We start from the raw sequence: 23729 nt of genomic DNA, 5'->3' as shown, positions 1-23729 counted from the left end.
AGGTTAATGGCTGGACTCAATGATCTTAAGGGTCTTGTCCAACCTAAATGATTCTATGTTTAGTCTTCAAACATCAAGCAGGTATCAGATACTTCACTCCCTGTTATCAAAGTACAACTTATGGGAATATGCAAAATCTACTCTAAACTGTTAGATTTGAAAAGTCTTTTTCTTACAATCTATTTTAAGTATTTAGTAGAAATGATTTGTTTTATCTTGTCCCTGTATTCATTAAGTATCTAAGATACAGGCCAGTTTTACAGTGTGTGCTCTCTAGTTGCTCTTTTTAAGCGGGTTTTCTACATAACTGAGCACAGGACAACAAGCAACTCTTGATGGAATCAACTTTTTTTCCCCTCCCACTAACCTGTTATATTCAGCTGTTTGCTCATGAGAAGGTGTTATTAGTTCATTGAGTGGGAAATTACAGCCTAGTCAGAACAAGCTGATCTCTAAAACTGCTTCTGCATGTTTGGCATCACTTTCACAGCCTTCCCTTGCACAGCTGCTGCTACAATAATTACTGGAAGCCCTACCCCAAAGTCTTTCAAAACTTTCCATATAACTATTACCCATATAGTTTTATATTCGTCTCATAGAGAGTTTCTAGAAATGCTAACTTATTCCAAAATAATTTGTAAATTTTTCCCTAAATAATCCCACTCTGAAATGTCCATTGGAAAATACTACTGCTCTCTGGTCTGCAGATTTAAAGACAGCAACACATTTCATTAAATAACTTGCATTAATAATGTTCTTTCCCCAAGTGCAGAATGATGCAATGGAGGGAAGAGTGAGGGACTCCTGACTATCAAGCTGTGTATTCATCACATGCACTGTTCCAGCCTCTCATGAGACTACAGCCATTCACCTGTAACACAAATCTAGCAATAGCTGTTCCACAGTCCTCACTTCTGGCCTGAAATGTAACAAATGAGTCCAGGGCAAAGGTAACACTCAACTGAATAAGATAAACCAAAAAGCACATTATATTAAGCTCAAACCTCAAAAAAACTCCAAACCAAACAACCTTTCTGTTTGAATATGGGGCAACGGAAGATGATGTTTGCAACCTCTGAAAGCCCAGAATACATATCCTATTACTTCTTATAGCCATGCAGATCAGCTAAGGGATTTTCTTAGAGACAAACCACTCTTACCAAGTACATCAGATTTTGCTGCAGAAGCTAAGGATCAGTTAACCTAGACACTCCTGAATTTGCAATAAACTTCCATAAGAATTTCTTACCATTCCAAGAACAGCAGCAGCTTTACAAGTGGCTGGTATCAAATATTGTACAAGAATCTCATCTTCCGATGGATGCACCTTTCGAAGTTCTGTCAATGTTGTATACATCATCTCAAACTGATTCCTTTCTGTAAATAAGTCTGATACTGCCAGAAGCTGTACACAAATTAAAATTGAATATAAAAAAGCCCATTAGCAGACAGCCAAAAATCGACTCTCCCTTCTGTTATAATTGTCAGCAAAAGATTCCTCGATTGATCTATTAAATGTGTAAACATTAACTCAAGTGTCTGCAATAACTACTGTTGTCCAGAATTAATTCCACCATCCATCTTAGATAACAGTTACTTCCAAGTGGTCCTTTTTTCCAAAAGGTTTACAAAACCAAATCCACTATAGTAAGTAATTCTGAAAAATGAATGAACACTGCCATTTACAGTGTACTAAAACACCCCAAAACACACAATACATACTGTCTTGCAAGGATAGTTTCATTTTAAGTCTTTTACAATAGTGAATAAGGCTATCAAGACACATTCCACACCTGTGTTTTTTAGTTTTGCTTCTACACTTCAATAGTCAATTTAATCCTCTAATAGGATAGGATAAGTAAAATCCTAAAATTTACTTTTAGTGAGTAGTCAAGTAAAATACCGACTATCATTAAATAACAATAAAGTGTTTGTAATGTAGTAGCAGAATATGCAATCCAGATGATTATATAGTTTAAATCAGTATAATGTTATAGTTGCTCAAGTTGTATTTCTGTACTGCCTGTATAATAGCACTGCCAAGAAAAATCAGTGTTTCCCATATATTAAAAGATGCTTTACAAATGCTGCTTAGCTCTGAAACATTTGGTAACATATACTCAATTATGGCTCTGAATAATAGTTTAGACTTACTGATCGCACCACTTCGCTAATCAAAATGACTGGCGTTCTCTTGCTAGGGTTTGATGGCAATATCCACTGGCTATACAGTTCAAGCAAGAACTGAGAACAAGAATGTATATCTACACCAGCCCGGTGTTTCCTGCAAGGCACAATAAGCAAGTGTTAAAATGGCTATTCTTAAGCCCTGCTAAAATACTTAATTTGAAATAATACAGTTATTTACCAGCATCCAATTTATAAACCCAGCTTATTGAACTCAACATGAAGGGATAAAAGCTTATTGATAAGTCAAAGGAGAGACAAGAAAAAATAAGACACCTGGTGTTAATAGGAGAGGTTGGTGGTGAGGAAGGAGCAGGTATGTCATTCTCATCTTCTTCATCCTCACCCCACTCTTCTTCTCTCAATGGAGTGATATTATTTCCTAACCATATGGAGTGTATAGAGACCTTGCAAGACAAAAAAACAAAAACAAAACCACAAAACAAACAAACAACAAAAAAAAACAAATAGAAAAGAAGCACAACATTTAACACCCTTGTAGTCAGATTAGAAAAATCTTAGAAGCCCAATACATTTTTTCATTTAAATGACAGGGAACACACAGCCTCAAATAACTTTTACATGAACTGCATATTGCCTTTTTTTTTTTTTAACTTTTTTCAACATTTTACTTTAACTGACTTTAAACTGTGTGGCACCGCAAAACCAGTAGCACCATGTGCTTAGTACAGCAATACAGGTGATGCTGAAAGCAGCATCTGGCTAACCTGTAAGCACGCACTAACAATGTGCATGCATCATCCCAAAGTCAACATACCAGATCTAAAATCTAAAGCAAAGTATAAATATTTACAATTCATATCAAGCAAGAAAATAATTCAGAAAGAACTGTAATGACTGCACTTCATAGAAAACACATTCCTAATTCTTCTCAAACCATAACTCAGCACTGTCTGATGGCAATATAACCTTTCTTCTGAAACCAGACAAGACTAAGATTTCAAGTTCTCTGACTCAGGCTAGATAAACAAATGATCTACAAAAAAGAAAACTTCTTAGTTCTTCTTTAAGTTTTATTTACAAAATTAAAGTTGCAGAACAATAAGACCTGCTGACAGCATTTCATAAATGATCTGTCTGAAGATTCCAAAACAAAATCAGCACTTCCTGTGTTTCAATACAGGTATTACTTTTTCCTCTAAAGTTACTTATCTTACATAGCTCAAGACTTCTTTCTTAAACAAAAATTCACCCTTACATAGAATTCTTTTTCATGTTAAGCAAAAATATACACCATTTATTTTTCAAGCAGCACATCTAATGCCTAGTATTGTTATAGAGTTAACAGTTTTTGTAAATAACGCATAGGGTCTGTAAACCTGCAAATACTGATTGTTCAAGCCATTTAGAATCTCAAGAGAACATACAGACACCTAAAACAGACAAGTGATCATTTAGTTTTCCCTATGCAAAAGACTCCTCAAGAAAAATAATGTCATCTGACTTTAGTATTTAAGTTTTTTTCACTAATACATACTATTCAAACAGTGAAACAAATATTACATTTAAAACTTGTATTAACTATGTAAAGACTAATTTTTCAAGGAGACAAATAACTGGATAAGGACTATTTTATTCACTGTATGTAGTGCTAATTTTCCAACTAACATCATCCAGTGAAGTTTATGTCCCTACACTAGGTTTATTTAAAATTAAACAACATTGCTTATTTTATCTCCAGTGATTTTTCATTTCCTAAGGACTACTGCAAGCATGCAATAGCAAATTAAAATCCAATAGTTAAAGTGGAAGCTAACACTACAAGGGCTCTTTAACACACAAGGCTGAAAAGTACAAGCTGGCTCATGGGTAGATGTCACATACACAAGCAACAATTCCACAAGAGGTGGGACAGCTGGCTGAGAGGAGTCACCCAGTTATGATCTACCCTGCATCATCTGGAGCTTTTAGTTTACATCTGACCTTAAGCAATGCCTCTTAACTGAATTTTCACAAACTGGAAGAAATGTAGTAAAAGTCAAATTCAAAGTTAAGGTTTTAACAAACCTGTCCCAGTTTATAATCCATATCTCCTATTTCTCGTTCAGTATTGATCTGCAGTAAGAGTTTCTCATGGCTGATAAGAGCACCTATAACAAAATAGAAGACAAGTTTTTAAAACATGCATAACAAAGTAGATGTGAAAATGTGTTCATTTCCTGCAAACTGGATTTCAAATAAATTCCTAAGACTATCTTTATTTTTTAAATGTAAAAGAAATTCACCCCCCGCTTCTCCCCTGCCCCCCTCCCCCGGCACTTACCTGTAGTAGCAGGAGAAAGTGATGGAACAGGGTCCCAAGCTTGGTATAAGTGATGAGTAGCAATATTATCTCTCTTAGATACCATTGCTTGGATTTCCTGTTCAACAATTCCCCTGATAACACTTAGCTTCCTCCCAAACCTGAAAGCCCAACAGAAATCAATTTAAGCAGATTTTCCCTTTAACGTGTTTGTGCAAGTCTGACTAGCTTACTCTACAATGTTATGTGTCTATGCTTATTTTCATTATCAGGGATGCTAAAACGGAAGTGTTGAGAAATACATTCTGCACACTGTTTACTAGATTTTAATAAGATACTGTCTTTTTCAGATACTGTCTCTTAACTCAGCAGGTTCGTGATGCTAAGTCCATAACTTCTATGTAAACTGATTCATCTGTATACATTCTTGCTTAGAAAATACAGTCTATACATATTTTTGCTACAGCTAGATTAAGCAATTGTAATTATGTACTAATCACAAGTGTAACTTTTACGCATTTTAGAGAAAGTAAAAGAATACCTTGTGTCCAGAGCTTTTAAAGCTTTGTTGCGGGGCTGCTGTTCCAAACAGCTAACTGCTGGATTGCCTGCAACAGGTATTGTCATTGCACTCAGCACCAAGGAAGTTATGGCTTGTACTGCAAGAACATTAATTTGGGTCCTCTCTGTATCTTCCTGTAAAACAAACTTACTGTAATTTGAATTGTAAAAAAAAGAATCCTGACAGCCCTGAACATCAGTTTATCCACTAAATTACCATTAATAAGCCTTACATCTAGACTCATTCCCATCCAGAAATCTAGCTGACATAAGCAATGCACACAAAGCACTGTGACTATAGCAGCAACACATCCTTCCATCTCATTAGCCATTCTGCATGCACCCTCTCTTATCCCAACAGCATTAAAACCTCAAGATGTCCATTTCGGAAGGTTCAAAGTGTTTAGTTTCTTTGTTTGCATCTACCCATTAGTTATCTGTTGAAACAAAGCATCAAATAAGACTAAATCTGAGTTGGAAACTCTTCAGAGAAGGATCCATGTTAACTGTTTTTAGTAACTGCCCGTTTAGGAAAAAAAAAAAATCAACCTCATCATGAACTTTCAGCAGCATTTTTCTGGGCAGCATTATCCAGATGCATCCAATGTTTCTTCTAAACCAAGATGCTACACACTAAATATTTAGCATCACTGTAAAAGTGTGAGAAAACTGTAACACAACTTGCTTAAAATATTTGGTTAGATTCAATCTATTATTCATACTTGAGGCACTGCCATTTTTCCCCAATAGAAGTGTTTGGAACTACACACATTCCATCAAGTACTTTGCCATGTAAGTAATCACCACTGTAGTAGTCTCTTTCCATTTAAAAAAATAAAATCTCAAAATAAACTTCTAGCACTGTGTGTTGTAACTCATCCTCCCTGTGTTGATGGTAGCAAGAATCTTCACAGTACATTTAACTTTTTTTGCTCAGAACTGTTTATCATCAGTACTTGACTAAATCAGGTTTTTACAAACTAAAATTAGAACAACAGCAAAAACACTTGCAGATTCTGAAGCGGCAGGATGCTTCTCAGTTTTTGCTTTCATTGTATAGATTCCGATTCCTTCTTGAAAGTATCGGACACAAGAGAGTCTGAACGTTTTTAGAAAATGTAAGATGTTAACAAATTTTCAGCTGTTTTTTAAAAAAAGAATCTTGTATTTTTATTTCAGAAAATAGTAACATACTAGAATTTATAATAGTGCTTATAGTGTTTGCAATTTTGAACATATTAGTTTTCCTTGGAAAGTAAAGGAACAGTATTACTCCCGTTGTACAAATAAACGCTTTCTATGTGACAAATAAGGAACTACCAACAGCTAGGTCACCTTAAGTCTAATCCAACATGGCCATTATGTAGAAAAGAGTTAAGCCAAAATTCTGCAGGCTGCACAAGTGTCCAAGTCAGTCTAAATAACAGAAAATGCTAACCCAGGGAAGAGGGATAATGATGCTCTATTCCTTTTTGGAGTCTGACACCTAGAAAGCAAGGGAAACAAACCCCTTTGTCTGCTACCCAGGATCCACTATTCGTAGGCATCTACCCTCCAAATTCTTCAAAATGCTTTAGGCTCTGCATGTACCATGAGGACTGTTCGCAATTTGGGAGCAAACACTATATAAGTCTAGGAAAAAAAACATTTCAGGTCAAAGAGAACCTAGTAAAGTCAGTTCACTAGCAGATCAAGACGTCTGAAGAGGAAAAGTCTCTTTCATGATAGCTAAGTTCACTCTCATCTTTGCTTTTGGTATAGATAAATTTCTTCAGCTCTGATCCCCAAATGCCCTCCACTGAATTTTGAACCTGAGGCATCCAAGTTAGAAGTCGAGATATCCAATAAACAGTCTACAACTGGGAACAAGAAACATGGGCATGCATCTCCAGGTCAATTCATTTCTAGTCAAGAATCTTATTAAAAAATCTTACCAAACTCCCCTTGAAGTTTGATTATTAGATAGCACAGATAATTGCAGTAATATATTAGTTACAGGTAACTAGTATATTTCCTAAAGGCAGAGTTCTCTCACACATTGTTTCTCTCAAAGTTTCTGGAGTTCCTATTGTGCCTAAAGCCAAACACCTAATCAAGCAAACTTTGAACTGTGTGTGTGTTGAGTGACGTACTAATATAAAGTTGAAACAGCTTCACTAAAATTTTTTGATACTATTTACACGCTTGCAGAAGCTTTAAGCCAGAAGATGGCTGTGTCTGAACTCACAGGGATATGAAGACAAGGAAATATAAAACAGAAATAATTTCTTAGTCTTCGTCACTACTGTTCTGCTTTACAGGTTTATTAATAGAAATATTTTTCTAAGCTCAAGTAAAATTTAATTTAAAAAATTCAGTGAATGACATTACCTCTTGTTGGTTCTCCTCTTGGTCCATTACAATAGGCTGAGTTACAAGCACACCAAGCAAAGTAGCCCAAGTCTCTTCAAACTGAGTACGGCTGATCCATCCTATGGAAACACTCAGAGATAGCCATTTTTGTCTTAATACAAACTTAAACATGGAACGGCATTAAAAAATGGTACATTGTTTCCATAGATTTAGTTTCGTACCGTTTCCTATTTGATTTGGCATTTTTTGTAATCGCTACAGCTTAAACTTAAATTGTTCTATTTTAGGAAGTGATGAACCCTTTAGAAGGTTCTGCACATTATTATTTAAATGGTCCTGTTCGGGTTGTTTCTTATATACATTTAAATATTTTGATTGTCCAACTTTCAAAGCAGTGAGATCTACCAGGTTTTCACAACACAGAAAATCATCCAGGAAATTGGCCAATTCTCACAAGAAAGTAAGTCATGGAGAATCCCATAATGATCCAAGAAATCTTCATGCCCTAAAAGCAAAATGACTGAATTGCCTAGAAATAGACCATTAAAATTCAAGCAACTCTCAAAAAGTTTTCCAAACCAATTTTTACTTATAAAGACTGCAGAGGATTAATACCTTGCAGTTTATACTAATGATATCTCAAGAATCAAAAATGACAATGTCATCTTTGGTATTACAGTGATCAAACAGAAATCAGTGCTACACCACAAGTCAGTAAAATATTAACCCATAGATCAGAGGGGGGAAACCTCCCCCAAAACCAAAGAACTTCCGTAAGCATATGGAAAATTTGATGCATTACCCTTGACAGTCTCATCTGTTGACAAAGACTTGAACTCTTAAGCCCCACTGCTCTCGTTCAGTAAACCTTGACATATCCAGAAGCTTTAAAATGACAGCATCTCATTTAAAATATTGAGAGTGTGACACTAAATTCTATCTATACACTATGCATGAATAAAAAAAAAAAGGGGGAAGCAAAATATTCTCTAACATACTGTCAGGTGTATGTTCCAGAAAACAAGTGGCCATTCTGAAATCGCCTCCCTGAGTTGGAATAGTTTTTGGAATAGTTTTTGGCTTTATTTCTATAGTTTATAATTTTTTCTCTGCACTGAGCAAAACGTAAGAATTATTGCAGCACAATTACTAACCTGCTCTGAAATGTTATTTCTCTTCCACATAAGCAGCAAAAGTAAACAAATGGTACCAGATTCAGTTATTCAGTAACTTCACAACACAGGTAAATACCTAATAACAGCCAACTGTATTAATTTTTAATTTTGTACATACCAAGTGTATTAATGCGATAGATGAACTCCTTAAAGATTTCTTTTTCTTGAAGAAATTCTACTGGTATTTCAGGAAAAACTGTGCCAAAGTCACCTGCAGGCTTTGGTGACCAGCCTAATTTCCAGACCTGAAGAAATATAAAGAAAGTCTGCTTATCCAAAACAGAAATAGTATTAACATCACACCTATAAATATATCTGCACCATTCAAAAGCAATGAGACATCAGTAAATAATGTAATTTTCCAAATACAAAAGAACTTAGAGAAAGATTAAGTATCTAACACAGCTAATATACATTTTACATTGTATTTCTAATTTTGGGGGGTTTTTTGCATATTACTCACTATGAATTAATTATTCAGTCCTACTGTCCAAGTTTGGATATGAAAGCAAGTAAGTTCCTGCCATATATTTCATTTTAGAATTTAAGTGCCAGGTGACTTCTAGATTGTGCAGAAATGACGCTAAAAGTTAATTCAGGGAAAATAGTTCACATACTATTGATGCCTGAAAAAGCACAAAGATACAGCTGAAAGTGGGCAAAAAAGTCTCAATCAAAAAAATCAGTATCTTTTGACACTCCCTCAAAAACAGAGTGCTGAGAAACAGAAAGGCCACAGAAATGGCCTTGCACATATCAGGAAACCCCCTTTTGCGCTACCTAATAAGCACCTAGAAATGTTTCTGGTAATGGTTGAAGTTTATCAAAACAAAGTCATTTCACAGTACTAACAATACATGGAGGTAATCATGAGTTGTTCTTAAATCCATGTTACATCAGCCAAAAAGAAAAGGTTGAAATACCTTGTCCAAAAGATCCAAGATGAATTAGGAAAGAATGGTGATATACAATCCCGAAGTATCTGCATGGCATACCATGGTATGGTACCACACATAAAATACCTGACTTAGTTCAGACACTACTTCAGACATCTCAGCACCATTGCATCGTTGTGGTGCTTAGCATGACAAAAAATGAATTTGTCAATTCAGGTGTCATAAAGAAAGTAGCAGAAAGTAGCAGTGTAGATTTTGCCCTCTTTCCAGGGTAAGCAATCCCACTGAGCAGAAGGAAATATTAGCCCTAACAAAGCACCCAAGTCACTGCTTGCTTTTCCTTTCTTTAACTACCACCCGGACATTCTTTCACATAAGAATGTAAGAAGCGACTACACTCCTTTCTAATCAAATCTGATTCCAAAGTGAACTCTTATTTGATATCTTTACAATGTTTTCTACTCAGTGTTTAAAAAGACAAACTGGCTGATTAAACTAGCTAAAGGCTGAAGTCCTACTGATGTAAAACTTAAGATGCAGGACCATGTTTGGTTTTCAGAAAGTTGTTCAATAGCTTTTAAAGTCCTGAAAACAAAGCATAATGAACATACCAAGGGAGGTACTCTTGTGTAACTGTTCACTAGAGGCAGCCTTGCTAAACTGATGATGATGTTCTTGAGGACAGGAGTAAGAAATGCTGGGATACTGCTGTTTCTTTTGTGCCCCAGTGCCAAGACAGTCTGTAAGCATTCCACCATCTCAGCTACCATTTCACAAGCTGCAGTAATGTGTTTAGTTTCTTTGTTGGGAGAAAAAGAAATTCAGTTTTAGGAATCTATTCAAAAGACACATAATTTAAAAAGATACAAAAAACCAAAAAACACTTACTGAAAGAGTATGTTGACTAAAAAGGACAAAACCACAATAAGGATGTATACAAAGAAATATTCTCCAATATTTCAGCTAGTTGGAGAGTACTACTACCACCCTCCCTGCAAAGGCTTGCGTTGTTTGTCAGTCTCAGTGCTGGAGATTACCAGTACCCGATATCTGTCAGCAGAGCAGCTCACATGCTAACCCCAGCAAGAACGGGACACACTGAATAGAGCATTTGTGAGAATTTAAGTGACCAAATTCATCTGTTTTATGAGAAAACAGTCTCATAGCTGACTCTATGCTAAATCTGACAAGCAGGTAATTTCTGTAGATGGAAGTGGTATCTTACTGTACCAGCACAGCTGGATATGGAAGACAATGCCGTCCACACTCACGGACTACACTTGACCTTCACCTCAACATAGTGCTCCCATACTGTAGACGGGCAGATAATGAATCTGCCATTCTTCAGAAGAAATATTAACAATTCTACCTCTCCCACATGAAATTTAAAAATCCCACAACACTTTAAAAAGCTCAGTCTGCAGCATGCTGCACAGATAACAGAATGCCCCCCCCGCCGCCAAATCTGCATTAGTGTTTAACTTTCAAGAAAAAACAACTATACCTGTTAAAAATATGTCAATCTACACTTAATAAACATTTATCAAATACAAATAAGGTCTCAGATGAACTCTCATTGTTAAAAAAAAAAAACAGTAGTGAAAAGGGGACCTACAAATATTTCTTCAGTGAAAGTTTAAGGCAAAAGTGGAATTCACCGTTTTTACTTACTCTGTGTGTTTGAATCAACTTCACCCTCACTTAAGCCTTTTGAAGCATTCTTCTTTCTTTCAGGACTAAGAAGTTGATTACCGGGTTCAACAGCAACTGAATTAGACATAAATATTTGAAAGATATAGCCATTAAATATCTCATATTCCATTTTTCTCCTCAAAACCACATAGTAGTCAAATATTTAACATCTCCAAGGCATCCGCCAAGTTCAAAAGTAAACACAAAATTTTAAATGAGATATTAAAGTAGTAAAAACAAATTTGCCGAAGAAATAATTAAAAAGTACTCAGAGGAAATATTCCAGACACCTAGCATTTGATCAGTGATGAGTGACAATTTATCAAGAAAATTTTCTCATAGCTGTTCAAATTGGACTTACCTGCTTCTATGATAAATCTAATGCAATTAATTAAGGAGCAAGCGTATGTCACATTAGCTGCAGAAGCCAGCAAATTCCAGAGACTAGGCTGCTGTAATGTCAGACAACAACAATCCAGAGCAGCTTGAAGATCTACACTTAATGGAATCTGGTCATGCATTAAATGCCATGATAGTGCCTGTGCAAAAATAAAAATTCCCCATTAATAACAAATTCTCGCAACAGAAGAACTTATAACCAAAAGTGTTAGGTTTTTTTTTTTTTTTTCACTCAGCAATATGTAAGTTTTATTAGCAAGTTGTATTGATTTTTTTCCTGAGAGAACAGAATTTAAGTACAAGAAAATTATGACCATTATATACTGTCTATTCAGTGTCCCAAAAATCAGTGCAGGGCCATTCTCCCAAATGCCAAGATCATTCCATGATCCAGTCAACCTCTCCTTGTAAAAGCTGCCCTTGTCCCATAAGCCCATCTGATTTACTAGCACAGGTCAAATAAAATAACCACTGAAGAAATTTCTACAGTTAAGAAAGTTGCCCAGATCAAAAGTTACTCAATGGTGATCAATTTAAGTCAAAGTTGCTCCCTCTCCCAACATCTCATCACAGTTTTAATTATGCTTGTAATTTCTTACCTCTACTGACATAACTACGAATTTCAGGATATCATCCTCTTTGTCAGGAGGAACACGGAGACCGGCTGGTAGTTTTGAGAGTAACAACAAATACTGAGCCAGTGCACGACAAAGTGTCATCAGAGACTGATACATCACCTCATCTCCTATAAAATAAGACTGGATGAAATCTAGCAGTTTGAATTTTTTCCCCTCTATAAATGTTTTTCAGAATTATTTCATAAGCGCTTTCACGCCAGGTATCTTGATTTTTTTAAATAGTAAGTTCATGTATTCACAAGACATCTGTAAAGTACCTTTGCAGAGGAGAGAATAAACTTAAAAAGACCATTATTTCTATTACCAAATATATCGCTTAGTTTTTTCCAGTAGGCTGATGGCTCAGTTGGCAATAGTGGTTGAAAAACCTGGTGGTTGGCAGGAAGGTTTTGTACAGTGGTAGACATATGATCCAGAGTTACCCTCCGAGCTGTTTCAAAGAAGCTACTCTTCTGGTCTCTTGAGATTTCATTCATGCCAAGGCTTAAACAAGGTGCTAACAAGCTTAGGTTGAATTCCTGAAATCAAATAGTAAATAAAAAGTAAAGAAATTGCTTTTAAAGAGAAGCTAAGTATCTGAGGGTACTATTCTGGCATATTAACATGGTGGTAAATTAACAGTTTATTAATTAACTAACTTATTATGACCTCTACTCTATGACGGTGTAACAATACCATAATTAAGACCATATTTGTTCCACATTTAAATTCCAAACACTACTGTACTGGAAAGAAAAATCAATATGCTTATGCCAAATTTTCAGAACAATATGTGCATAAAGCTTAAGGATGACCTATGTAAAAGGAATCTTCAAATAGTAAGTTTTCAAACAAGTAAGTCAAACAAAAATCTTTTTAAAAACAGTTTCCCACTATTATTTCTGCATACCAGCAGCAAACATAGTGTAGAGAATTTGAACAAAATATGTTCTTAGAAAACAAAGTACTTGGAAATAAGAGATACAAGTTGTCCTTTATGCCAGATTTACTATCTGTGGCCTGTTAGTGGCATATTACAAGAAATCTAGCACAAATATTTAAAAGGTTACAGAAACATCTGGCCTTGTAAGAGACTGTATGGCAAAATGAGAAGATTATGTAAAGTGGTAAAATTGGATTTTTGTGATTGCGATACATAAACTAACCTTCACTTCCACTGTATACATCCAACCTGCAATACTAGAAAGCTCTTATCTGCAGCATTACTAGATACAGAAATGAAATTTATCTATTTTAGTTTCCAAAATGAAGTGAAATTCAAGAATTGAACTACCAGTATTACATAAATTTGAAGTGTTTACATTTAAGACTCTAATCTATTAATGCTACCAATAAGAACATTAGAAATAATTTATTACAATCTCTTCAGTTGACTGTTTCATCGGACAAAGAAGTTACCTTGCTGGTCATGAAGGAGTTCAGGTCAGGCTGAGGAATCCTATTTACCAGCTCTGCACCTTCTAGCAGTGCTGAGTCAGACTTGATGCAACACTGCGACCTCACTAGTGACACATACCAGTCCTTTAATAATTGAAAAAAAGAGATTTATTACATATTTGTTTTCAGAAAATAATACAGTTCATGGGGACAAGGGAAGAATTGCTCATTGGCATTGAATTGTGGTCCATTTAAGAGATCACTAGGCCACATTAATGTCAAAAAAACGGAAAGAAAAAAGCAAGGCAAAACAGACAACTGGTGAATGGACCATCTTTAAAATAGACCAATGGATGTTCACTGGCAAGTTGTCTATTTCCATACAGTCTGGACAGGAAATGAGGAAAAAAGAAGCTTAACATTTAGCACAGGTCTATGTATTAGGATCCTAAAGCTGAGAAGAATATCTAGAAAAAAAACCTGGAATACTCAGTAGTCACACAAACATAACATTAATACCAAAAAACCCCAATACTATAAACCACATAGGAAAAGTCTTCAGATTCAAATAAATCAGCAGATGAAGACAACATCTATCTTAACACTCACTGAAATAAATGAAGACCATCACACATCACTGCAAATTTACTCCTTAAATTATTAGTGATGAGCCTACAGGAATTAGTTAATAATATAACTAACTTAACTAAAGAATATGAAGATCTATCTCTTTTCTATGTTTTCGTTCTCATAACTGGACATCCCAAATTTGCTGATATTAATTAGAATGCGACTAAGCCTGTCAGAGTTCAAGGAGCATCTGGACGATGCTCTTAGTCATATGGCTTAGTTTTAGGTAGTCCTGCAAAGAGCAGGGAGTTGGATTCTATGATCCTTATGGGTCCCTTTCAACTTGATTCTATGAACTATGTAGGGGTTGTGGAGGAAGCGTATAAAAACTACTTCCTTTGTGCAGGATTTACAGTTACAGAGGAAGAAGGAGATTTTCTGGTTAATTTGAAAACAGAAAGCCATGGGTAAATGGTTTCTGGGCACAAACAGTGTTTCCTCCTGCTGTCTAAGTAGCTCTCAATCTCTCTAAGTCAATGGGTTCCTCGACTACTTGTCTCCTCCAAACTGTCAGCTAATCAAATAATTTTTGCCATCTCAGTTACACGTTTCATATTACTGTATCACTGTAGAACACGAAGGAATGAGAAGGAGAAATTATCTGTGCCACAGGACAAACTAGAAAGAAAGACACAGGCCCCAAAAGGCTTGCTCTTAGCTTCCCACCCCGCTTTGAAATAAACACACATAAGTACATGAAAGACAGAAACAGTTAAGTAAGCTTGTTCACTGAAAGTAATTTAAAGCTGAGAAGTGGAAGCTGAGAAGTAATGCTTAATTTCCAAGAAACAACCAACAGTTTTCAGGAAATGAATAAAACTGATCACTGCAGTAAACACGTCAAGAAAACAGTATATATCTGTCTCTACTGAGCCTCATATAAATCTTTCCGTTAGTTATGCAAAGAAACAAAACTTGATAGTTTTTCACAGCACCGTCAACATAACAAACATGTATGCACATACTAATTATTCATCCTAAGTTCAACAATCAGCCAACACATATGAAATAATTCACTGAGAACACTAACTGCATAGTAAAAATAAGCTGTACTTAAATATTTTGTAATGCGCTAAAGTTTATTTAGAGCCAAGGCACTTTCAGTAACTCTTTCGAAACATAATCTTACTTTGTCTAGAATTACATTCTCTAAAGCTGGTTGGTCTTCTCCATCTAGTGGGTGTGAGGTAACCAGTGGTGAAGGACTAGTTGTGTCTGGTGCTACCATAAGACGAAACCTATCCAAGAGCGAGTAAAGTCTTTGGTGTCTGAAAATAGAAGAACACATCAGTAGAGAGCTAACTTAGGCAGTTTTGTCAATAATTTAAAAATAGAGAGACATCCAGTGAGCCAATTCTAATTCTGGGAGAGAAAAGCAATAGGATCTTAAGTTCTTTGTTGGATATATGCAGTCATGTGATGCAAAACTGCAAATTTCACCAGCTATCAGTAGCCAAAACAAATGAACTCAGCACCACCAACAATAAAGATTTAAATTTAATTTAGGTTTAAAATTTATACATGCTTAAGCATAAAATGCAAACTATTCAGTTTTCTTTATGCAGTCTATCTTTTTAATGAGTAAGAAGAATCAAAATTAGTGTACAGATGATTTGACTGCAGACAAATACATTCTAACAGATACCAAACAAGAATCCACTAAAACTGAACTTTTTAAAAAAAGTGTATTAAGAATTCCAATTTGTAGATTTATGTCAGTGTCAGGGAGTTGGGTTTTTTTGTTTGTTTGAGGTTTTTTTGGTTTTCCTTTTTTTTGTTGTTGTTGTTTGGTTGGTTTGTTGTTTACTGCAGTCTTGGGCTTTAGATTCTTTGCCCCTACTTCTTGCTTAGTTCAGTCAACAGATATTAACCTCAAACAGCAATGACATCAAAAGGAGTAAATTAGACTCTTTCCAAGATTAAATAAAGCTTTTTCAACAATTGAGTAATTTTCTCCTTTCTATAGTAGCAGTTTACTTTTAAACAGCTGGGAGACTAAACAGTTAAAACTTTCAACACAGCTGTCTGGGGAAAAACAAAAACAAAACACCCAGAAAAAAGTCCACCCAGCTTGGACTCACAAAATTCTGCAGAAGTTTGAGGAAAATAAAGTTGGTTTCAGTAATGTAGTTTTTGTCAAGGAATTAATTTGCGGTTGCTGTCTCTCAAAAGTTAAATAGCGAGTGGGATGTGGGAAAGAGAATTTGATGCCTTTGAGCCTTTAGCTTGCTTTAATTCTTAAGTACATTGCAAATTCAAGTCATCCAGCACAACTGTCCTTGTGCCAGAATATACCTGCATCTCATAAGAGAGGCTTTACTCCTGTTTTACATCCAAAAAGGACCCACTATCTTATCTTTAAGAAAAGAATCTAACATAGGAAAACAGAGTTAACACAATTAGTACTAGAACATTACTTAGTCTGGCATTTTAATACGTATTGGTATTATTTACCTTGTTGCTAATCCACTGTTTTGAAGGTATTCCTGAATTCTATCCAGTTCTTCAACTGGTAACTGAGTAATGCTGTTCTATAGGAAAGAGTCACAAGAATTTTATAGGACAAAAATGAGTACTTTGAACAGATTAGGAAAATTATAGGCAGATAAAGTGAAATGTAAACATTCATATATCTATATATTAAACAAAAAAAATTCCTTTCCAATGAAATAACTTAAACATCATCATATTTTGATGTACTTTAAATCATTACACTTGATTATATTGCTAGCACTACCCAATCTTATTTACAAATGAATATATTTAACCTTACCTGTAAAGTTGCAGCCAAAAGCATTTCTACCCGACGGCAAGCCAGTGTGTCAACCATGCGAGCAAGCACACGGAATGGAGTACACAGAAGCTTATCAACATATAATGTTAAGACAGCCCCAGACTGGCTGAGATGTATTCCCTCTAAGCACTGTAAAGTTTTCTTCAGAGTTGTGGGCTAGATTTTGAAATAAAACAAAAAAAACACCAGACAAAAAAGCAATCAATTAGAATACAAAGATCTTAAAGCTAGAGGGAAAGACATTTAGAAAAAACTATAGCAGACAACTAGCTGATCAATATAATCATCTATATATGAATACGTCTGAGTAACTGGCTTATTTAATTAACATGGACACTAGGTTGTTTGATGTTTAACTGTGAAAGCTTACTCTCACAAAGAGTAAGAAAAAAGCAGGAAGCAAAACTTTCAGGAAAAAAGCTGGAGAGACATACGTGGAATCGTAGAAAGCTTTGAAAACAGTGAGAAGCTTGAACTCTTGCTGGAAGAAGGTAGGAACATGAGCACAGTCAAAATAAGAGATAGTACAGAAATCCAGATAAGCATTAGGGATTTTTTGAGCACATGTTTAATCATAGAAACAGCGATGGCTACTCAGGATTAAAAGGGAGTGCAAAGAATTTTTTTTTTTTTTAAATTTTTTTTTAAATATGAGCACCAATTCAGAACCAGTAATCTAAAGGAAGAAACACAAAGACAAACTAGTTTGATTCATGGAACCAATCTTGTTTAAGAGCAGACTGTAAATATCAGCTATTTTAATTTTAGTGACTTTTCTGATAATCACCAAACATTTCACAGGAATTACTACCTCTTCCATTCAAACACGTTTAGTTCGTTCTACTGATTCTCAGACACTAAAGGCCAGATTCATCTCACCTAACTTTGAAGTGTTTTATTCACATGCCTAAAGCACTAATGCAGTTGCACTAGATTTGCACAGAGAAGAATGTGAAGAGACAGGAAATGTTACCAGGCTAATCAGGGTGCAGTAGCATCTTCCCCCATTAGCTCTAGAGGAAGCCCAGGAAATGACATTTCCCACCTAGTGAGTTCCCAAGATTAAGATGGATGTATACAAACTTACATCCCTATAAAACATTATCCACTCCTTTTATTTTGAAAACTAAAACAGTCAACAGAAATCATACACTGAATTTCTGAAGCAGTATTTCCCTCACCAAGAGGCTACAACTTATGGGGCAGATCAATGGGGAAGGCATGAGCTTGCAAATCTTTTTCATGTTGTTAGGGCCTATAACGATGGACTGGTTCCTATTCCTGCCTCTGTAGTTACTGTTATTTATGCTACCAAGGTACTGAAATCAGATTTCAGAAAGTTACAGCTTTAATTTACCCTTCAGATATTTATTATGCAGGGGTAATACCCGGGAAGGAGGAAAAGCAGCTTAACCAACTCTACTTGAATTCAGATTTGATGGATTGGAACACATCTGATACTGAAGTTGCTAATAGAAGGTTCATTGTTTGCATTTTAAAGAAGTGACTTTAAAAATAAAATTAAAAGTTGATAAATGACCCAGAAATGTCAGAATTTGCATACTTATCAGTTAAACTTATGCTGAAACGTAAGTGACTTTATTCTTTAAAAAAAGTCAAAAAGTTAAACTCACAGCTGCAAGATTTTCACACCGTGATTGAATGGCCTGGATGAAGAGACCACTGGCTGCTGAATTCCTGTGGATAGCACTGATAAAGTCTTGTACTGGAGGCTCATGGGACAGATTAATCAAGTCTTGAACATGATTCACAATAAGCCAGGTCAAGTGTTCTGAATCATGTAGGTTTTGACACTAAAGGGGAAAAAATTAAAATCCAGTTCCATTAATAGCCATGTTAAGCTTTTAATTACTAAAAACTTTATCTGACACAACATGAAGTTTTTCATACATAATTCTGGTAGCTCTTTTAAAATAATGGCATAAAGTGTCTATATTTTAATATCATTTTTACATGACAAATTTTCCAAATGCTTTTGATCTTATTGCAAATTAAGAGATTTATAATGAATTTTTAAAATTTTTTTTTTTTTTAAAAACACTAAAAATCCAGGTTAGAAACAAGTAAATTGAGAAGGTTGATTCAAAGATGCCGCTTTTAATTAAATGCTGTTTGAAATAAACATGCACACACAGACTCTTCTTGTAAAACATGATTTTCATTTAGGCCTCTATTTAAATATTTCTTATTACTACTGGCCTTAAACACAAGATGAACAATTTTTGGAAAGCAAATCCAAAGAGATCTGTCAATAATTTTAAACCTACAGAGGCTATGTGTATATCAACAAGCAGTGCAATGCAACATGAAAAGATCCTTAGAGCTAACCAGGTGATGCTGAGAGGCTGACACTCCCCAGTAGAGAGGTTTTGGAGGGTTTTACCTTGGACTACCTCTAATCTGACTCTGGTGACTGAACGTCCATTAGTACTTGAAGTGCTTCTTAAACATAGCTTTTGGTTTAGTTGAATCTGAAAGGAATGCAGTTTGCTTGCCCCAAAACTGCTCTGCAATGCAAACCAAAGTGCAATACTAGATATTACGGGAAGATTCACTTCGAAAGTTCCCAATGAACTAAAATGCTAATATTGAGGCAGCAATAGGCCAAAGCGACAGGAGCTGCCGTCATTAGAGAACCAAAATGGAAGTTAAATGTTAATGTAAACCCCCTCCTCTTAAGATATAGAGACAGAAATTGTCTCCTGAACACTGTGCGCTGCTACTGACATTGGGAAGTCTAACACTACTTAGTGTGCTCCTAGCACCTCACAAGTAAGGGACATGATACCCAGCAAATAATTCTATTACCCACCAGGTATCCCTTACAAGCCAAGAGAATTCACAGTTCAGAATAAAAAAAAAAAAAAAAGCCAAATGAGGTCATATCTAAGCTTACAGAAGCACCACCTGAAAATAAAATGACTAGTTTTCACAAGTCCTTATTTTTCACTTGTGATTCAGATTGAATTAATGCACATCAGTAAGAAAAGATTGTCAGCATAATAAAGTAACTCAAAACTATAGTTAAAAATTCATAATTCAAAACTTACAACATAGTCACAAAAAAGAATGAGTGCTCCTCTTCTCACTATCTCTCGATTGCACATGCCACGTTTAGATTCTGAATTCGATTCATCACTATCTCCAGATAACTGAGGGCTAAGCAATTTAGTCGTAGAAAGACTGTGTCTCCTGCAAGAAGCACATTATATTTTGTACTATTTTAATATTATATTTCATTACTATGGCTACTGAAACATTAACAAATCGCTTGGAATATCCTACCAATGTCCTTACATAATATTTATTTTCCTAGAAACTTCATTCCGCAAACATTATACAATGTAGACCCTTTGCTTTCCATCAGCTCTTTACTTTCTAACAATTGCGGTATCACTTTTTTGTTCTGTGCTTATTACTTCCTTGGACAGTCTGAAGAACTTCAGAAGAACTAAACAGGTTATTTAAAAGAAACACACGGGCTACTGCATGTCTGGTAGGATAACAGAACCTAATTCTGTATTTTCTTCTCAAGCCAAACCAGTGTTCTTGAGCACTTAGTCTAGTGTCAGATCGAAAGTGATGCCCAACCCAGAAAAAAAGTAGAAGTGATATTGATAAATCAAAAAAGATAACTGCAACAAATAGCAGGTGTCACCTTAGCTATCTTAGTTGCCCTACTTTGCTCATAAGCCTGGTAGTTTCATGTTTCCTCAAATTAGAATAATATTTTTTCCCATCATGAGGTTGAACTGAGGCAAGAATCGCACATTTAAGCAAGTATTGATGCACTCATGTTGTGGAGCAAGATCAGTCTTCTCTAACATTTGCTACGCAAGCATCAGAAATGCCTCAAGTCAGTTGTTAATCTCCCTCCACAGTTAACACAGAGGGATACCCACCCACATAGGGGGTTATCTTCCTTACACCCAGAGTATGAATCATTCCAATGCCTGACATGATTCATCCATGAACTAACTTCAGACCAAGATAACACTAATTTTAGACCAAATCTCTGCATTTCAGACAACTAATGTTAAGTTACTATGGTGGCTTGATGCTAATGAATCAGCATGGTGCCGATACTATGTTTTGATAGCATTTAGTAATAGACCCACTGAGAACAGATAACAACTATAGTTACAGTTATACTGATCGGATTGTGTTTTCATAAACACAATGGTGTATATGATCTGCATGGCTGGTTATTTGCTAGAAGTGAAATACGAAGTCTCCATAGGAACATCTGAAATACTGAGTATTTTGTTATAGTTATTTCCATAATTTTAATTAAATGTAGTACACAGATGAAGCTTTCTTGGCTTAAAAGTGAAGAGATTACCTGGCAGTTCTTTTGAGGAACAACTGAGCACAGGACACACTTCCTTAGTTTGAAAGACATACTGATATCAGAACAGACAATATGTATACACGGAAAGTAAATGTAGAACTATATTGCAGAATCCAAATAGTACTATTCAACAGGTTGACAGGCTTAGCAGATAAAAAGCTAGATTTTTTAAATATAATTTTAGTAAATATAATTATAAGACACACTACTACTACTACTAGGGATCAAAACCAAATCTTACTTTGGGGTTTGATGCACTTCTGACCACCAGTTGTAGTTGGTATAATTGACAAGAAGCAGGATTTGACACCAGAGGAGAACTAAAGAAGGATGCGTGGGAATCATGGACTGAACAAGGTCACTCAAACTTTCAAGGGTATAGAAACTACCATCAGATCCATCTCCTGTAAAAAGTCTGGTGGCTGCAGCTGTGATTCTTCTAAACATCCCTGAAAACAATAAAAGCATGTTAGAGTAACTATGCTCTAGTCTGAATTCTGAAGTATTAAAATTATTCAGGGTACCCTGAGAATACACATCTTCTTTCATAGCCACTACCATTCCTGGAAGAAAGATGTATCCTAAGTGGTTCTACAAATGTAAGGCAAGTCATGGAGTTTGCCCAAGGGCAGTGCGTAAACTCGTAATGACCAGCTCCCAGACTCAATAAGTTATGCGTTAGATCAGACTACAATTGTAATGAAATCTATCTTCTCAACTTTTTCTCTGTCATGAAAACCTTACCAAATTTAAAATTGCTAATTGTAGACCAGGATTTTTGGGGTTTTGTTTTGTTTATAAAGTAGAAAAAAGAAGTTCTAGTTAAGAACAATGCTGTAACTACTATTCCACGCACTAAGGAAGATCGCTTACAAGTCTCCTACTTCAGATGAGGGCTTCCCAAATACATTTAGTTAAAACTAAACTGATACCCTTCCATCCAATTTCTAAAGTGCAAAAAGTAAATGTTTTTAAGTAGAGAAAAGTCATTACCCTGCATACTGAACACTTGGCACAAAAGCTGAATTTTGCTTTCTGACTTCCTGATTTTGTATTCATCTGCCAAAACGAAGGGAGGGAAAACAAGGAAAAAGGACAAACTTGAAGTCATCTAAAGGTACAGGACTTGGAGTTTCTATGAGAAGATAAGATCAGGGAAAAAAGGGTTTCTTCAGAACCAGCTAGAAACCAAACGCTAATCAGAATAATGAAGGAGATCTGTAGTGTTGCTCGCTTGCATTGCCAGATATACAGAAGAATGAAGCTGTAAATTCCACAGCCATGTGGACCAGTTTAAGCTGCCCCCAGGACCGATAAATACACAATGTAAACAGCAAAGAATGGGAAAAATAACTGAGTCTCAAAACTCGGGTTCCACTTACTACAGTGCTATTCCCATCCCAGCTTCCTGCATTTGCAGTAATTGCACCATCTAGTGACTTTCTACAGTCATGAAAGCCACTACATGCTCATCTTTTCACTTCGTCTATGCCTTTTATTTCTACTAACTTCAAAGTAGTACACTGAAAATGTTCATTTCTAATCTGGTAGTTTCCTATAGTTGAATACATAGGAGTCAGCAACACACATTTTGAAAAAACTATAATGGGCGAGAAGACAAAACATCCAAGTAGAATAGTGGTTAAAAATGACAGAAGACCTTAGTCTATGTTCCCAGACACAAGTCACTATAAGCTGCACCTGTAGTTAGGAGAATATAACTTAAAGAGAAAAAAAATTAGAGGTTTTAACTGAACAAAAGAGAAGTATTACAAAACAAGGCACTTAGCTAACCCTAAGCCTAAACCTGAAAGAAAACACTACAACATGAAAATACAGCCCAAGTGTCTGAACGACTTTCCTTCTATTCTGTTACACCGTATCAGGTAACCACATTACTACTAGTACTTAGAGTTGATTTGTAGTCTTAGATTAAATTCATTTCTAGAGATCATGCAACACACATATCCCAGTGCTCTGCATGAGTATTTTAATATTTATTTTTAATTTTGCATGAAAATCTCTACATAGTTCCTGGCAAGACTCACAGTACAGATTGGAAGCCAGCCGCTGTAGCAGAACTAGCTGAGCCCTCCCTTTCCATCGTCCCCAGCTCCCACCGTGGATGAACCGACTTCCCTGATTTCAATCACCAGCTTGATTTTCTGATTTCATTGGTCTCGGCTTGACACCATTTAATCACTCCAAGTCACCTTGGCATTAAGTTATTTGTTTCAAATGTTTTTCCATAACAGCAATTAACAGTATACACACTTTAGTTACTATTTTAACAGACACATGGGAAAAGAGAACTATCACTCAGTACATCCAGAGTCTTGTGCCCTAAAGCAGGCTTAAAACAAAGATGAAGGAAGGCTCCGGTAACTATCACC

At 35.6% G+C, this 23729-nt stretch overlaps 1 protein-coding gene across 1 annotated transcript in view; it reads right to left on the bottom strand.

Annotated features, from left to right (window-relative positions):
* Positions 1 to 871: 871 nt before the first annotated feature.
* Positions 872 to 23729, bottom strand: part of HTT (huntingtin) — a gene marked incomplete at both ends in the record, with an annotated part of 57425 nt that continues 34567 nt past the window's right edge. The window contains 21 exons of the mRNA XM_009581722.1: positions 872 to 961; positions 1250 to 1405; positions 2155 to 2284; positions 2464 to 2594; positions 4216 to 4298; positions 4472 to 4611; positions 4992 to 5146; positions 7382 to 7482; positions 8657 to 8783; positions 10046 to 10233; positions 11106 to 11201; positions 11488 to 11665; positions 12125 to 12270; positions 12468 to 12681; positions 13562 to 13684; positions 15300 to 15438; positions 16625 to 16701; positions 16944 to 17120; positions 18599 to 18778; positions 20036 to 20177; positions 21578 to 21785. Coding sequence (XP_009580017.1) covers positions 872 to 961; positions 1250 to 1405; positions 2155 to 2284; positions 2464 to 2594; positions 4216 to 4298; positions 4472 to 4611; positions 4992 to 5146; positions 7382 to 7482; positions 8657 to 8783; positions 10046 to 10233; positions 11106 to 11201; positions 11488 to 11665; positions 12125 to 12270; positions 12468 to 12681; positions 13562 to 13684; positions 15300 to 15438; positions 16625 to 16701; positions 16944 to 17120; positions 18599 to 18778; positions 20036 to 20177; positions 21578 to 21785 — 2981 coding nt within the window. The remainder of the gene's footprint in view (positions 962 to 1249; positions 1406 to 2154; positions 2285 to 2463; positions 2595 to 4215; positions 4299 to 4471; positions 4612 to 4991; positions 5147 to 7381; positions 7483 to 8656; positions 8784 to 10045; positions 10234 to 11105; positions 11202 to 11487; positions 11666 to 12124; positions 12271 to 12467; positions 12682 to 13561; positions 13685 to 15299; positions 15439 to 16624; positions 16702 to 16943; positions 17121 to 18598; positions 18779 to 20035; positions 20178 to 21577; positions 21786 to 23729) is intronic.

Source organism: Fulmarus glacialis, unplaced genomic scaffold (genome assembly GCF_000690835.1).
Source record: "Fulmarus glacialis isolate BGI_N327 unplaced genomic scaffold, ASM69083v1 scaffold36247, whole genome shotgun sequence".
NCBI classification, from domain to species: domain Eukaryota; kingdom Metazoa; phylum Chordata; class Aves; order Procellariiformes; family Procellariidae; genus Fulmarus; species Fulmarus glacialis.
The sequence above is the reverse complement of the archived record's forward strand: the minus strand, read 5'-3'. Positions and strand labels throughout refer to the sequence as shown.